This window comes from Colletotrichum acutatum (genome assembly GCF_030867785.1).
Source record: "Colletotrichum acutatum strain CBS 112980 chromosome Unknown BDZ83scaffold_3, whole genome shotgun sequence".
NCBI classification, from domain to species: Eukaryota; Fungi; Ascomycota; class Sordariomycetes; order Glomerellales; family Glomerellaceae; genus Colletotrichum; species Colletotrichum acutatum.
The window spans coordinates 850,216-865,166 of NW_026848997.1; the positions used below are offsets into that span (position 1 = coordinate 850,216).

The window sequence follows — 14,951 nt, forward strand, 5'->3', positions numbered from 1 at the left end:
GCGCCGCGGTCAGATGAAGGAAGTGCGATTGCGATGCAAGGGAAGGCACACTGTTTTGATTTAGGCACGATGGAATTATTAGAAGAGGGTACATGTAAGAGCTCACGCTCGACACACAACAGAACTTGTATTTGTTTTTGGAAACGGAATTGGAGAAGACCCTCACAGCGCGAGGCTCCGCCACAATTGTGGCAAGTTACAGACTCGATCGAAATGGACCAACAGCAACTGGAATTAGATTATTTGAGTATATAGGAGACGAAGGAGGGATATAGCTAAAAAAGACGAAAATGGTGCTGAAACTATATGGTCCTCTGGCCTCACGTTAACTTGATTATGAAATGGACTGGAGTGGTCGTTTCAAGCGGGAGTGCACGATAAGAGTTGTCTAGGGATGGCTGACAGCTCACGTTTCAGCTGCGACGTTCAGAAGCGTTCCAACGGTGTCTTCAGCATCCAAGGGTTTCGAGCCTCAGTTCCCGTCCAGGTCTGTCTTGATGCCGTGTCTGTAACCTGACCAAGTGTCTACCTGTTGTACAAAAAGGTTGACGGAATCAGTGCACGAGTTGAGTTTGGCGAATTCTGGTATTGGCTTCATCCGGTACGTCTAGATCTATCCTGCGTTACCTCCTTGCGGTTCTCCCCTTTCCACCCCATCCTTCCCTCCTCCCATCTCTCTCAACATATCTGCTTCATATCTTGGGGTGGTATCCGAAGCCTAAAGAAAGTGGGCTGGAAATACGTAGTTTACTTATCCTATGAGGTATCATAACGCTACTGCGTCTGCGCATGGTTCCCAAGATCATGACTCGAGGGTGCGATCTGACGTCTTAGGAGTATGATCACGACTTGCTTGGAAGGGGTTGGCGACGGGGAGGGGTTTCTTGGGGTATATCACTGGCTTGCTGACAGAATCGAGATTTGTGATTGAGGGACCAACGTCACTGTCAATACGAGATCTCCTGAATGGGATCGAAGAGGCTCTTCCTAGCAGTATCAAGGAGACCAACAACAGATATGAGCTCCCCGCTGACGACTCCTCGATAGGACATGGTCAGGGGTAAAGGAACTTACAAAGAGACGGAACGATTTTGGGGAGTGGTGTTATGCATGGTGGTTCTTCCAGGGGAGCATTGCGTGCGTGTAAGTTAATTAGGCTTTTCTCTACCTATTCTCTGGATCTGGTGGAGGCGTGGTGGTCTCCCGCTCTAGGAAGGTGATCGTGATTTTGCATGGACACGGGCTTTACACGTTAGCCTCGCGGCAAGAGAAAAAAGATGGGATTCTCAAATTTTGTAGCCGACAATCGCTGGCGCGTAGGTAGGGTCGTAATAGTTGGTTGGGAACGAAAGAGCATGTCGGCTATTGAATAGTTCGCCGTTGATGGGATGAGGGTTAAGGAAGTTGGTTGTAGCAAGGTTGGTGATGTGAGTGTAGATTTAGACTGCTGGGCTCGGCCAGCAGAAGTGAGTCTTTTTTCTTACAACGGCTTTGTCACTATCATCGTCTTTTTCTTGGATGTACATGGTGTACCCAGTCTAGGAAGATCAGGTTGAAAATTTACAAGATGTCCCTAAAGCAAGGAGCCCCAAGGTGTAGCGGCACCATGATGAAAAGCTACGAAAGCTTCCCAGGTAACCCAAACTGAGTATGCCGAATGGCTCGCAAGAACACCGAGTGCGCAGCGAGCCCCTGAAGCCGATCTAAGTAGCAACGCTACATCCTGTACAGGGTGTCATGAACATCAGACAAGAATTGGATGATGATCAGTCCATTGATTCAAGAATGAGAGGAGAAATCTAGATACGTGTGTGGGCGGGTAATTAAAGTGTGTACGGGAAGTGAGTCTGATGCTGTGGCGAGAAAGAGACACAGAAAGAGAGAAGAACAGAGGAGCGGGAAGAGCATGCCCGCGCATAAAGAAGGGATGAGATGTAGAGATGGATGGACGAGGACGAACAAAAGCCTCTCTGGGGTGTGTGTGTGTATGTGTGTGTGTGTGTGTTTGCGTGTGTGTGTGTGCGGGTTTCTCATGATTGTCGACGTTGGGCAACGTGACAACATATCAAAACAGAGGTCCAAAGGCCAAGGTAGGAAAGGCCGAAGAGGCGAGCTCAGGATTCAAGCGCGCGGAAGAGACTTCTCGCAACAGGTGACGACCAGTCCAATCACCAGATGAATTTCCAATGTTGGCGCTCACACTGCCTTCATCCCCCCTTCTACTTGATGATATGCCAATATAGCCTTTTCCCATCCGCTACCATAGCTTAAACCTGGTCTCGAGTCTACCTAGACTCCGTTTGATCGGCTTTGCGCGTATGGTGTTTAGGCGTGTGTGTGAGAGCGAAAGTGCTAGCCCCAGCCTTGCAAATTGTGAAAGCGTAATTAACAGTTGATAAAGCCTCTCATCCTAAAGAACGACTCCTTTACAGGAATTTTACTCGCCCATGTAAAGAAAGGACCATGACTATCGACTAGGTCGAACACGAATATACCCCCTCCCCTTCGCGATGGGCTAGCGTTCGATCTAGAGATTTACTTTCTCACCATCACTAGAGATCGTCACCTTGTTCTTCCTTCTCCTGCTGCTCTCCTAGACCGTGCGCAACAGCATACGCGGCTAGTGAGAATAAGAAGAAAGGAAGGATAGACTTTCACGCAAGGGAGTGAGAAAAGCGGCCATTGCGTCTAAGGCTTGTGCAGCCTGCCACGTGGAGGTGGACTGATGAAATTCTCCCAGGAGACCAAGGTCGCACTTTACAGCGGGACGTTGATGGGCCTTCTACGGGGGGCTGCTACAGTAGTATGCAGTATCCCTTTCTCCCTTTCTGCATGGCACAGCTTACCTGTAAGTAGCATGCCCTTGTCGATGACGAGGGACGGGACGGTCATCGCCGACCAAAGTAACAAGTTTGAATTTGAACAGAAATGCGTGTGAGGGCTCTTATCGAGGCGGCCGTCGCGGGAAGGACAACTTATCATTGGGGGGAAGGGCGGCCAACCACATCATACTTGCCTAGGAGCACGCGCGGAGACAAAAGTCGGGGTAATGAGAGTGGAGTGAGAGGAAGGGTAGGACCGCTTGATGATCAGCAGCAGCCTCGATAAACGCAAGTGATGAGCTGATGATATGGTCAGCGGACAAGACGGCAGCGAAAGTTTTTGTCCTTTGCGCTTCGGCCGCCGTGGGGAACGGTGCCGAGGAGGGCGGCAGTCGGACGCTTGTCTTCTGTAAGAAACGGAAAGTGAATGGACGATGCTTGAGCCAATCAGACCTCCACTCCTGGCAACCGTCTGGACCAAGCCGGGACGAGAGTTCAGCTTGTTCAATGAAAGGGGTGGGTGAGAGCTGACTGAGAGTTTTGTACGTAAAATGAGATGGGAGGCAAATGGGGAGATGGCGGCGTTGTTGGCACGACGAAGGCAAACAGGAAAGAAGTCTGGATTACTAGTCATTGACTCCGTTGACTAAAGCTCGGGTCTGGCTCCCGAGAAGCTTAAATAGGTAAGAAACTATAAACATGGCCGTAAAGGGAAGTGAAATGCAGGAACTGATGTCCTGAGGGTGTATCGTAAAACTCTTTGAGCAAGCATTCTCTAGCCGCCCCTTCCTGGTCCTTTACCCCGGAAGAAACACAATGGATATTCCCGTCTGCCAAGGTTTATACACATTGGACAAGCTTTTTCTGGCCCGTCAATTAGCCCCCGAATGTACCGACAGATCCCGATTTCGCGTGTTTTCGCAGAGGCGCGGGTACGGCAGTGTAACTGCTGCGGTCGTAGGTGCCATAGCGAATCCCTGCTTCTAGGTCGTCGATGCTCTGGCGAATGCTCTCACGATAGACGACGTCGTCAACTTCGTATAGGATCTGACTGTGACGACTGCTCTCCCCCGACGCATTGGTAAGGTGGCTGTCAGGTCGGCCGTCTTCGGCACTGAAGCTGGGCCGGTGTTGGCTTGAGGGCTCTGAATTGCTCCTCACGTGTTGGATCTTTGGGCGGCTGAAATTATTGACGGCCTGGCGCCGGGCCATGTCCGACTTTTCCGTCGTCCGACTCCCTGGAGCCCTTCTCCTGTCGGGAGACCTATCAGCGGGCCCTAAACTGGCTTCGTCCAGTTGGATGTTGATAGTGTAGACTGAGTGATTCTTCATCACTGCCGGTAACGGCTTGTTGAGCGTCCCTTCGCTAAACCTTTTGGTTGCGGGAGACTTTGAGGCAATCACGTCGAGCTCCTTCACCACGGGCTCGCTCGACATCTGACTGGTTCTCGCCGAACCGGTGGTGACCTTGTCGGTGGGTACTGGTTCCGTTGTTGCACGAGTTTTCCGTGCGTTGGTGCCGAGGAACTTGGGGAGATATTTGTTGAAGAATGGTTTTGTAGATGGAATACTGGTGCAAATGATGCCGAGGAATAGCTCAAGGCAAGACACAAGCCAGTTGATCCAGGCATTCCATGTAGCGTCAGGCTCCGTAGTCATGATCCAGGTGAAGTATGTGCGAGCAATACCAGCGAAGCATGCGAGGAATCCGGCACCAAATAAGAGGTTGACAATGGTAAGCTGTCTTGAGGTAAGTTTGTCGGCGTATACAATACGCACGAGGGCGAGCGGCAAGAGAACCACCAGGAAGTCGGTGACGGTATTGATGGTGCCGGCAACGAGAAGATGGGCGGATTCGTTGATGCAGTTCTGAGGTTCCAAGGAGAGAGTCCAGTAAAGCTTGAGAGGTCTTTGGATATGTTAGCATTGAGCGTCTTTCTCCATCGATGGAGCACTTACCGGCACTGCAGCATGGCTACCAACATGAAGACGACGCAGTTGACGGAAATGAGCACCTGCAGTGCTACGACGAGCACCCTCAACTTATTCGACGCTGCACACGCGATTCTGTACATCAGAGCTAACATGGACAACTTGGTGAAGCTTGTCGCCAAATCGAACAGGATCTGGCTGGCGAGGCCGATTTGAAGCGATCCCGTAATAGTTTCGGTAGGCACATCCCAGACATGCCGTCCCCAGCCATAGCTGTTCGTAGCTATGACTCCAAGCACCACGAAGCCCGTGGCTGGAATGAAGGCCAGTACGATAAGAATGTCGTCCCAGCCGAACCCATTAGTGATACATCGCCGTGTATAGATCCGGATGGCTAGGATGACGGCGGCGATGGCCAGTAGGATAATGGCAACGATCTCGTTGGCCGGGCCTCTCGTTACTGGGTTGACGAAGTTCGGGGTCGGCCAACTGAGAATGACTTCTACAGGCGGGATTCTCATATCGTAGATGGCGTGAACATCATGGAGAACCGGGAGTTGGCCACGACTGCTTAGAGGCGGGAAAGTAGGGGAGGTGAGGGGAGAATCTCCTCCTTATTCCTTCTCTATGCGGCGTCCAAGGTGGTCCGAGTACACGCGGGGACGAAGAGGACACTGGACGAGGGGGGATGGGCAAATCGAATGGAAGGGCAAAAAGACGTTTTTTCAGCGGTGGTGACCGTGCTTGAGCCTAATCAACGGATGAAGGCAATGGCAAAGCATAACTCTGCTTGTGACATCAAGATGGTGATGCGAGCCCCGGCCAATATATCCTTTGGGTCTCGATGGTGGCCATCCCATCCCTGGCACAGCACTGCGGGGAGGGGGGGAGTGGTGCGAGGAGTGAGTGTTGGCGAGACATTCTCAAGGCCGCACTGACGGCTTGAACCGGGGTTCTCATGAGGAACTGGTGGTGTCGTGTCGTGTTGTGTCTCTCAGCATCCATTGGATATGCACGGGGCGGTGCTGAAAAGGGAATAACGGATGCTACTCCGTTGATCCCACGGCACCTTGGCCGGTTGCAAGTCTGTGTGAGAGAAGCCGGAAAGGCAGTAGACTTCGGCGCCTTGCTTCTTTGCGTAAGTCATCTTCTGCGGCACCGTCGCATCGCTCCTCCAAAGCCGTTGTTGGCGAGAACATCTCCCAGCCCTATTGTTGGTTTTGCAGCTGGGGTGACAAGTCCCGTTTCTCCGGCTGAGGAGGCTCAACAGCAGACTAGGCCGTTTGACGCGGCAGACCCAGGCTCAGAGACCGGGGTCATTTGCCGCTAACGCAGCGCAAGCAGTTTGAAGCTACCGAGACAGCTTTCACTCCTGGGTGTCAACAGTGTCAGGATCCTTTCGTGATCGCCAGCGTCATGCGCCAGGCCTGCGATCATGAGCATGACATGTCAAGGGAGGCTGTCAGGTTATTTGACAGACGGATTGGCCGCTGACAGCTTCATTCGAGCGGTAAGGTGCTTGTTGGCGAGAGAGCATTCAAACTCAGAAACCGGCCCTGGTCTGAATATCATGATGATGGTGGAGGTGGGCGGCCGGTGGATGTAGTGGAAAGCAGGTTCAAGGTGGGGAAGACAACTTGTTCCTGGATGAAGATCAGAAATGTTTGCATCCAGGATCTGGATTGGCGAGTTGACTTCGAAGCCGCGCCGCCTTCTCGTTTCTCATTGCTCACTGTAGTAGAGAACTGTTTGGACCTTGGCAGGACGCACGGGTTTTGGGTTCGTTATGGCGCATTGACGACCGGGCGAGGGCATGATAAAACCGTACGTGTCGGAGGGTGTTGGACGCCATAGGCCCAATTCGACTTTCGCCTATTCGACCTCGACATCCTGGACAGGTCTCTTAATACGGCTAGAGGCAGGCCATTGTGTTCCCAGAGGCTATGCTGCAAGGCCCCCGTGATGCGGCCGCTCTCTGATATGGTACTCTTGGCCTGTCAGGTTCCGGTCCCTATCACATCGGATCTGGGCGTTTCCATGACTGGTGGCGCCCCAATGCTACCTTGTCTAACGAACGGTGAATGACAGGGTACGCATGTCATCAAGCGAAGAGGCGGCTTCATATGCAAGCGCATGGAATAGGATGGCGTACTTTGACGTGAAGTCGTTAGCTGACAAGGGGTTAACAGCAAGTGTTAGTTGGAAGGTGCGGCTTCCATTCGGTTCTTGAGCGATGACATGCTGCTCCACACCAAAAATGATCTTAGTCATCAGCCAGACGACACTTCCGAAGTCACGCTCAGCGACTCTCCATTTTTCAGGGCCGAGTTCAACAACTCCTCTATCCAAAGTTTCTGGGTTCATCAATCTCGCCACACTCAATGGAACGAACCGGTACTGTTATCTGGATGTCGTATTGCTTCTTCCTGCAGCCACCACGTGCAATAGCTGGGTGGCTAGATTGCTATTTCTGAGCCGTTTCCGAACCACCCCTCGTACGCTGCTGTTTCAACCGGCACACGACGATTGGGGCCCTTGAAGGTCGGCAGCGAATGATGTCGCGAGCGCACAGCTCGGTCCCGGTGTTCCTGTCATTAGCGGGCAACGGAGAAAAACGTCTTCAGCCCTCTCTTCCTCCCGCCCGTCGAGAGCAACCCTCCGTGATGCCAAGAACCCCGGTCTGGACTATGGCTGATGGAGATGCGATTGGGCCCTGAGATCAGGCCGGGGCTGTCAACCCCACGTGTGTCCGGCCTGCCATCAGCTGCGCCTCCCGGAGGCTACCCCTTATGTGACCGACTCAATCATAACGACACTCGACATGGGTTCACTTATACCGCCTGGAGTGCTCCCCTGTTGTGCGCGAAAATGAGTAGATGACGGATTCTACACGATACTGGACTTCTAGAATGCCCAGGCGTCTCGTATGACAGATTGTGAGAAGATGATGTGTTTCTAACAGGGACTCGCGATATTCATGCCGCCTAGCGCGTGCTCGTGAAACATCGGAAGCATGCTGGAGAAGATGATTCTTGGCAAGACAATTACATCTCAGGTACAGTGTGCTCTGTGCAATGGCTCGCTCATTCTTGCACCTTAGTAGATGCCATCCGTCTCCCATGTCAGAGGTCACCAGTCTGGCGTGGACTCGTCTAATCCCCAATGCTGTCTATCTCTTCAACCGCGTGTTATCGGTCCTTTTGTGCCTCGCTGTATCTATTCGAGTTGATAATCGTTTCACGGTGCTAGAAGAGTTCAAGATGATTTAGCCCATGATTGCACGTAACAACTCGGGAGGTGTAGTCGGCAGAGCAACAAAAAGATGAAGAGAGGGCATAAGCCGAAGCTAGCGCTAGACGGAGGCTGAGAGAGGAGGTTCACGTCTAAAGAGCCTGATATGGGGATTATGGATCCGTGACAGAGCTCGGTGGTTGACTTACACGGCGTTAGACCTGGAAATCGTCTCTTCCATCAGCAAACTCCACGTCAATCCTGCTTCGCCACCGTGCCAATGAACATGAACGCTATATTACTAGCAGCACTGGCCGCTTACTTGCGTAGACAACAGAAGAGACAGTGAAAGAGGGCTAGGTTGGTCTAACGAGTAATGGAAGACTTGCTTCTCATGGAGTTCCTTTTTGGTACGGCGCAATCGAATGCGACGATGTCTTACAGTAGACAGGACTTTTTTCACGACTCCGCGGAGCCAACACGACGTTGCTAGGATCTGAGCAGGTCCGAGCTGAAGTAGTCCTGGCTAGGTGAAGGGATTCTCGATGAGCACGACGCAAGGAAGTTGAGCACGGCCAACTTCACAGACCGGATCATGCTCCCTTGCCAAGTTTGCTCCCCTCTCATGTCAGGATGCCATCCGGAAACGAAGATCACAAGTCAGGGTAAGTCGACCAAGGCGATCCGTGCTCTGCACGGGATGCTGCATGGACAAGACAATCAAATCTGCAGATTTTGTCGATTGGCGACTTGGACTGGGGCTGCGGCTACAGATCATGAATTTGGCACTAGACGAGAGACAACGACTAGAATTCATCAGATCGCCCGACCTAGCGCTCTTTGATCCGGTTGAATCGCAATTGTGAAATATCTGAGACGGCGTCGCGTAGCTTTGCTTTTGATGCCCCGGATCGAAGACGCCAGACTCGCGGTCTCGGGACAGCCAAGATATTGGGGTGCTTTGACAGCAAGGGCTTACGCGTGGAACCGGTAATTGTTATTCGTTTTTTGGTGAGAAGCTAAGCCATCACAGACTTGATTAGACAAAGGGATGGTGAATGCCGAGATTAAGGAGGTATTGCTATTGAGACAACATACAGAGCATGCGTTCTCAGACTCCAGTCTACTTCAGTCTAGACTTGCCCTACAATGTATTTCTCACCAGGCGAAACAGAGCAAGTAAGCTTGCTTCCCGGGCATTATGAGTCTGAGTGACTGTAGACGATTGTCATTACAGAACTGACATTGCGCCCAACCGAGGAGACGTCTGTTACTTTGCTTTGCCGGGGCTAATGAGAGTCGGAGCTCAAGTAGCCGTAAATTCGGGAGAAACAGGGTTCGTGAGCAGCTTGGCCGAGGTCCTTACCTCACAGAAACCTGGCGAATGCATCGTTGGCTCTCCTGGTGCAACATTGACGCCTCAATCGACAATCTGTACGCGATGAACGCAAGTTCCCTGAAGGGGGACTAGGTCCGAGGTCGCCAACTCTCACGTCGTTTATGAAGATGCATCTTTAGCTGGCCCTAGCTTTACCCTGACGGATTGTCCTGACTGGATTACGGTCAAGCACAAGGTAGCTGTCATTCTCTACTGCTATTCACCTGGGAGCTAGTGGTCATCCGATTGGTTTATCAAATGAGAGACTCGGCGTCCGGGGGATGAAGGGAAGAGAACGGTCCGACTGGGCACGAAAACTGTTGAGGGGCGGTCGATGTTGGAGGATGGTCTCAGCCCACGGCAGACGGACGCTCAGGTCACTTGGGCAACTTTGGATGCTGCAGTGAGGTTGGGTGCGGGGCAACTGCAGGCTCCGGGCCAGACCGGGGGCCGCTGAGGACCCCACCAGAACTGCTGATTGTGTGCTGCCAACCTGCTGCTGTTGCTGACTTGCTGCTACCTATCCATGAGGTGGGCTCGGCCTGCCAGCGGCGGCACTCTGGCGGCACTCTCGAGGTGGGCAGCCGTGGTACCAGTTGCCCCTCCTGCGCAGCCCCTCTGCCCCTCCATGAGACAAGCGCAGCCCACCTTGCACTGGAGCTTTTGACGTGACCCAACCCTGAGGTCTTTTCCATGACTACGAAGCTCTCCGAATCTATCCTGCGTCATTTACACCCAAGTTTTTGATCTGATCTTTCACTCCTGACGGCAACTCAGACGTATCCAATCCTACCAAACCTCCCACGTATCACCAAATCACCACCAATTGCCCAACATGGCTCGCAAGTTCTTCGTCGGCGGCAACTTCAAGATGTAAGTTTTGTCCCATTGGCGGGGTCGACGATCTCTGCACCACCCTACCGGAGAGGGGCAGCCTGGAAGCTGCGGCTTCAGCCAAAACATCGTGAGACTAACAACTATCAACCTCTCAGGAACGGATCTGTTTCCGCCATCAAGGAGATTGTCCAGAACCTGAACAGCGCTACCCTCGACTCCAACACCGGTACGTGCCATGTCTTTCCAATCCTATCTCACCGTTGAGCTTCTCTGACAGTCTGCAGAGGTCGTCGTCTCTCCCCCTGCCATCTACCTCCAGCTCGTCCGCGACCAGCTCCGCAAGGACGTCGAGGTTGCCGCCCAGAACGTCTTCGACAAGCCCAACGGTGCCTTCACCGGCGAGATCAGCGTCTCCCAGCTCAAGGACAGCAACATCAACTGGGCCATCCTCGGCCACTCTGAGCGCCGCACCATCCTCCGCGAGTCCGACAAGGTCGTTGCCTCCAAGACCAAGTACGCCACCGAGAACGGCGTCGGCGCCATCTGGTGCTGCGGTGAGAGCCTCGAGGAGCGCGAGGCCGGCACCACTGTCGAGGTCGTCAGCAAGCAGCTTGCTGCCCTGAAGGCCGCCATCTCCGACTGGTCCAAGGTCGTCATTGCCTACGAGCCCATCTGGGCCATCGGCACCGGCAAGGTCGCCACCAACGATCAGGCCCAGGAGGTCCACGCCGCCATCCGCGCCTGGCTCAAGAAGGAAGTCAGCGACAAGGTTGCCGACGAGACCCGCATCCTCTACGGCGGCAGCGTCAACGAGAAGAACTGCAAGGACCTCGCCAAGGAGAAGGACATTGACGGTTTCTTGGTTGGCGGTGCCTCCCTGAAGCCTGGCTGTGAGTATTCTCAGCGCGCTATCATGGACAGACAGCTAACACGGCACAGTCGTCGACATTGTCAACGCCAAGCAGTAAACAAGGCAGATTACAAACTTGATGATGATGACCTAAAATCAGGCCGTGATGGGCCAGGATAGACCCAGGATGACCCCCAAGTGACCATTCGTAGTTGCCAACTCCTAGGGCCGTAGACTTGAACAAAAAAGAATTATACCCCCAATCCTCTGACGGTGGTTGGACCTGGTGAAATGTTTGTGATTCTTGAATTTTGAGTGCTTAAAGGGGTACTCTTTGCCCTCCCTGACGGGTCAATGTATGGTACACGCGGCAAAGAAGCTCCCGCTTTCGTCCTGTACACGCCTTGTTCCTTTCGTAATTTTACACGTTTTCCCAAATCGATACGCTCATGCCTCTCATATTTATACAGCCATGCCATTTCCGTGGTAAGGACTCCAGACACCTCTGACACTGGGGCTGATGCTGTTGACCGGCTTGTTGACCCTCTTCAGCTTCTCTCCGTTGGCGTCGCGCAGAAGCTCAGCCTTCTTCAAGATCTCGATTGGCTCCATATTCCGAACGCAAATGGCCTTCTCGCGGCCGTTGATGTAGTGGCCAACAATGATGGGGTGTTTCGACGGACGGGGCGACACGGTGAACTCGACTTGCGGGTTGGCAGCGGCGAACTTGGGAAGCTGAGACTTGATGAAGCCGCTGGGTAATGTTAGCAATGTTCTCGACGTTCTCCTTCCAAGGGCGGGTTGGCGTACTTCATTCCCTTGGAGCTGCCGGCCCAGTCGCAGTAGTGAAAGTCCAGCTTCTTGCACTGGAGGATGAAAGAGCCCAGGCCATTCTAGCAGGGCGTCAGCAATTATATCACAGTAAATACGTCTTCTGACAGGCTTACGCGGCCGGTAGACACCGTCTTCAATGCTCTGATCGTCATGGTATCCTGCTTGGCGCACAGAATCCGATTCGCAGTCTGGATCACGAGAGGCTCCTTTCCAGGGACGGGGAAATTTCTTAGCGCGAAAATGTAGGATGCAGCCTGAGGTGACAGCTTGCGAAGGTACGTACCGGCACTCGAAGCTCTGCGACCAGGATGGCTCGGCTGAACCGCGGCGATTGGCCAAAGGCAGGCTGCACCACAAACTTTCCCATGCTCGTGTCAATTTCCTCTACCTGTACCAGACGACGCGCTTGCTCCCTTTCCAAATCCCGACATCCCACCAAGCTCCGTCGATGCATCATTAGCCACGGCGCGACGCATCCCATCCGAGCCGACAGCCATTTCTTCAATCGGGCATCTGACGAAGAGCAACTACAGCGATGACGGATAAGCTCCCTCCCAACCTGTTGGCGCTCTTCGCGCCGCGCCCTCCTCTGCGATGGGTTGCGCCGCCCGACCATGCGCCCGAGGCCCGACGAACCCTCCCCGTCTCTGGACTCGCCGAGTTCCTTCCCGCGCTTCAGCAATACAAGGAGGAAGACGACTACAAGCCGACAGAAAGCTGGCTCCAGATGCGCGACCGCAAGAAGCTCGAGAAGCAGGCAGCTGTTGAGAAGCTCAAGACCGAGGGGCCGAAGGACTGTTAGTTTCCTCAGTGTTCATCCATTGAGAGTCTATGTTGATGTTTTCGCAATCTAGTCAAACCGCACGAGGATCCCAACATCCGTGGTGACGCTTTCAAGACGCTCATTGTCGCGCGACTCTCGTACGAGGCAAATGAGCAAGACCTCGAGAGAGAGTTTGGTCGATTCGGCCCCATTGAGCGCGTATGTACTCCCCAAATACCTTTTCATACTTTGAATGCAGCTAACATGTTTGTACAGATCCGCATCATCACTGACACGCATGCTCATGAGAGACCCAAGAAGAAGAAGAAGCCCCATCGAGGATACGCTTTTGTAGTATTTGAACGAGAGAAAGACATGAGAGGTAATACCGCCGAACCCGCCCCCTCCGACAAGACTCGGCTTGTCTGCCAGTCGTTCCCCTTCAGACGCGCGGCCCTCAGGCTTGCCCGCGTTCTGCACTGCACCTCGAGATCTGTGGCGCTCAAGCTTGCCCATCTCAAATCTTGTTTTTCCTTCTTTTCACCCAGTCATGATGCAAAGGTATGATATCGTCAAGGTTTTACTGACACACGCGCCTTGGCGCACTGGTGAGTAGCTGCTCTAGATGCCTGCGATGGTATTCGAATCAAAGACCGACGTATCAAGGTAGACGTCGAGAGAGGCCGCACCGTCAAGGGCTGGGTGCCCCGCCGATTTGGCGGTGGCCTCGGCGGCAGAGGTTACACCAAGGCTCTTCCTGCCCGTCCCATGGGTGGCGGACCTGGTGGCAACTTTGGCGGTGGCTTCCGAGGCGGTTTCCGTGGCGGCTTCGAGGGAGGTCGCGGACGCGGTGGCTTCAGGGGAGGTGGTGGAGGTTTCGGTGGCCGTGGTGGCTTCCGCGGCGGCGGCGACTTCGGCTCCAGGGGTGGTGACCGCGGACCAAACGGATACGGCGCACCCAGAGACGCCCCTTCAGGACCTGGTCGCAGCTTCGGAGGCGATCGTGGCGACCGAGGCGACCGCAGCTTCTCCGGTGGTGGGTATGACCGTGGTGGTGGCCGCTCATATGACGACAGATCCGGTGGTAGCGGCGGCGGCGGTTACCGCGATGGAGGCCGCTTTGGCGATCGGGACCGTGACGGTGGCCGACGCACTGGAAGCAACATGGAACCCATCAGGCCTAGAGGGGAAGGTGGGTATCGCGACCGTGGTGACCGCGGAGACCGAGGCGACAGAGAGGACCGGGACCGTGGCCGAGACAGAGACAGAGATTACGACCGACCTCGCGATGACGACAGTAGAAAACGCGGCTACGAGGGCGGTGGCTACGAGGATCCTCGCAAGTTGCGTCGTTACTGACGAGACACCTAGTGTCTTGCGGTGGGTGACGACTAGCTCGTCACATCTTTCAGTCTCTTTTCTTCTTCCCCTTGTCTCTCGAGGGTAAGCAGAAGGTTTCAAACGCGAATTCCAAGTACCTCCATATTCGGATCAAAGAAGACTCGGACAAAGCTCGAGTACAGGCTTGGGGCAAGTATACGCAATTACCAGGCAGGCCGGCAGTGTTCACGACAAATCATCACGCGAACCACCAATTTCCAAAGAATTGATTCAGCATCTCGTTGAAGGTAAACTTCGCCATGTGCAAACACTACATGCCCAGGCTACGACTGCCGTAACAAGAAACCCCGACAATGGCTTGATGCTGCAGGTAAGGTCAGAGGTAAGGGACTCTGTGCCTACTGACCTCGAGCTTAGTGAAGGAGGATTCGCATGGGAAAATAATCAAAAAGGATGGGGTAAATCCGCATGTACCACGTTATAATTACTTGTACGAATAGGTGAGGACTTTTAGTTTCTTACACCAACAGATCATACATCGTTTCCGTACTCTAGCTTCCTATCATCCGGCAGCTCGAGTTACATCTAGTCGTTGCCGGGGCGCTCATTCTCGTCCCAGAAGTGCCATGTTGTTAAAGATACTGCCTCCTCAGTGGAAGGAAAAAAGGGTCCAACCAAAGATCGTCTCGAACTCGGGACCTCTTGAAATCCTGATAGTATTCCATCCGTTGTATAGATACCTCTGCGCGCGAGCGTATCACGGCGTGAACATCGGCATGTACCAGAAAATTGTATGACGGAAAATGTCCAAAAACGAACTACTCACGGCATTATGTAGAGCTAGCCGGCCTGCCCCTTGCCAATCTGAATGGAAAGGGACAGTTAAACCGTTGCGTTCGGCTATCGACTACAACGGATGATGCTCGTTGAGGAAGCCCTGTACTTTTGCTCCCTATCAAGGTT

The 14,951-nt window shown here is 53.5% G+C and overlaps 4 protein-coding genes across 4 annotated transcripts; 2 read left to right on the forward strand and 2 right to left on the reverse strand.

Annotated features, from left to right (window-relative positions):
- Positions 1 to 3,440: 3,440 nt before the first annotated feature.
- On the reverse strand, positions 3,441 to 5,493 carry BDZ83DRAFT_249290 (uncharacterized protein). Its single transcript, XM_060501918.1, has 2 exons — positions 4,782 to 5,493; positions 3,441 to 4,731 (listed from the first exon to the last, which is right to left on the reverse strand). The coding sequence occupies exons 1-2, from the start codon at positions 5,273 to 5,275 to the stop codon at positions 3,699 to 3,701; spliced, it is 1,527 nt and encodes a 508-aa protein (XP_060371456.1). The 5' UTR covers positions 5,276 to 5,493; the 3' UTR covers positions 3,441 to 3,698.
- Positions 5,494 to 9,797: 4,304 nt separating this feature from the next.
- BDZ83DRAFT_599137 (triosephosphate isomerase) lies at positions 9,798 to 11,332 on the forward strand. Its single transcript, XM_060506977.1, has 4 exons — positions 9,798 to 10,236; positions 10,356 to 10,426; positions 10,485 to 11,090; positions 11,140 to 11,332. The coding sequence occupies exons 1-4, from the start codon at positions 10,199 to 10,201 to the stop codon at positions 11,166 to 11,168; spliced, it is 744 nt and encodes a 247-aa protein (XP_060371457.1). The 5' UTR covers positions 9,798 to 10,198; the 3' UTR covers positions 11,169 to 11,332.
- Positions 11,333 to 12,144, reverse strand: BDZ83DRAFT_599141 (thioredoxin-like protein). The gene is made up of 3 exons (XM_060506978.1): positions 11,998 to 12,144; positions 11,861 to 11,943; positions 11,333 to 11,804 (listed from the first exon to the last, which is right to left on the reverse strand). Exons 1-3 carry the CDS (start codon positions 12,034 to 12,036, stop codon positions 11,513 to 11,515), a joined length of 414 nt encoding a protein of 137 aa, XP_060371458.1. The 5' UTR covers positions 12,037 to 12,144; the 3' UTR covers positions 11,333 to 11,512.
- A 275-nt stretch (positions 12,145 to 12,419) lies between these two features.
- On the forward strand, positions 12,420 to 14,006 carry BDZ83DRAFT_715237 (U1 small nuclear ribonucleoprotein of 70kDa MW N terminal-domain-containing protein; the record flags this gene model as incomplete). Its single annotated transcript, XM_060511725.1, has 4 exons — positions 12,420 to 12,681; positions 12,739 to 12,866; positions 12,924 to 13,029; positions 13,264 to 14,006. The coding sequence occupies 4 exons, from the start codon at positions 12,420 to 12,422 to the stop codon at positions 14,004 to 14,006; spliced, it is 1,239 nt and encodes a 412-aa protein (XP_060371459.1).
- Between the last annotated feature and the right edge of the window lie 945 nt (positions 14,007 to 14,951).

Coding starts and splice junctions, on each gene's coding strand:
- BDZ83DRAFT_599137 (XM_060506977.1), top strand. CDS start 10,199: ATGGCTCGCAAGTTCTTCGTCGGCGGCAACTTCAAGAT. Junction 10,237..10,355: donor GTCGGCGGCAACTTCAAGAT/GTAAGTTTTGTC, acceptor TCAACCTCTCAG/GAACGGATCTGTTTCCGCCA. Junction 11,091..11,139: donor TGCCTCCCTGAAGCCTGGCT/GTGAGTATTCTC, acceptor AACACGGCACAG/TCGTCGACATTGTCAACGCC.
- BDZ83DRAFT_599141 (XM_060506978.1), bottom strand. CDS start 12,036: ATGACGATCAGAGCATTGAAGACGGTGTCTACCGGCCGC. Junction 11,944..11,997: donor AGACGGTGTCTACCGGCCGC/GTAAGCCTGTCA, acceptor ACGCCCTGCTAG/AATGGCCTGGGCTCTTTCAT. Junction 11,805..11,860: donor GGCAGCTCCAAGGGAATGAA/GTACGCCAACCC, acceptor AACATTACCCAG/CGGCTTCATCAAGTCTCAGC.
- BDZ83DRAFT_249290 (XM_060501918.1), bottom strand. CDS start 5,275: ATGAGAATCCCGCCTGTAGAAGTCATTCTCAGTTGGCCGACCCCGAAC. Junction 4,732..4,781: donor GTAGCCATGCTGCAGTGCCG/GTAAGTGCTCCA, acceptor ACATATCCAAAG/ACCTCTCAAGCTTTACTGGA.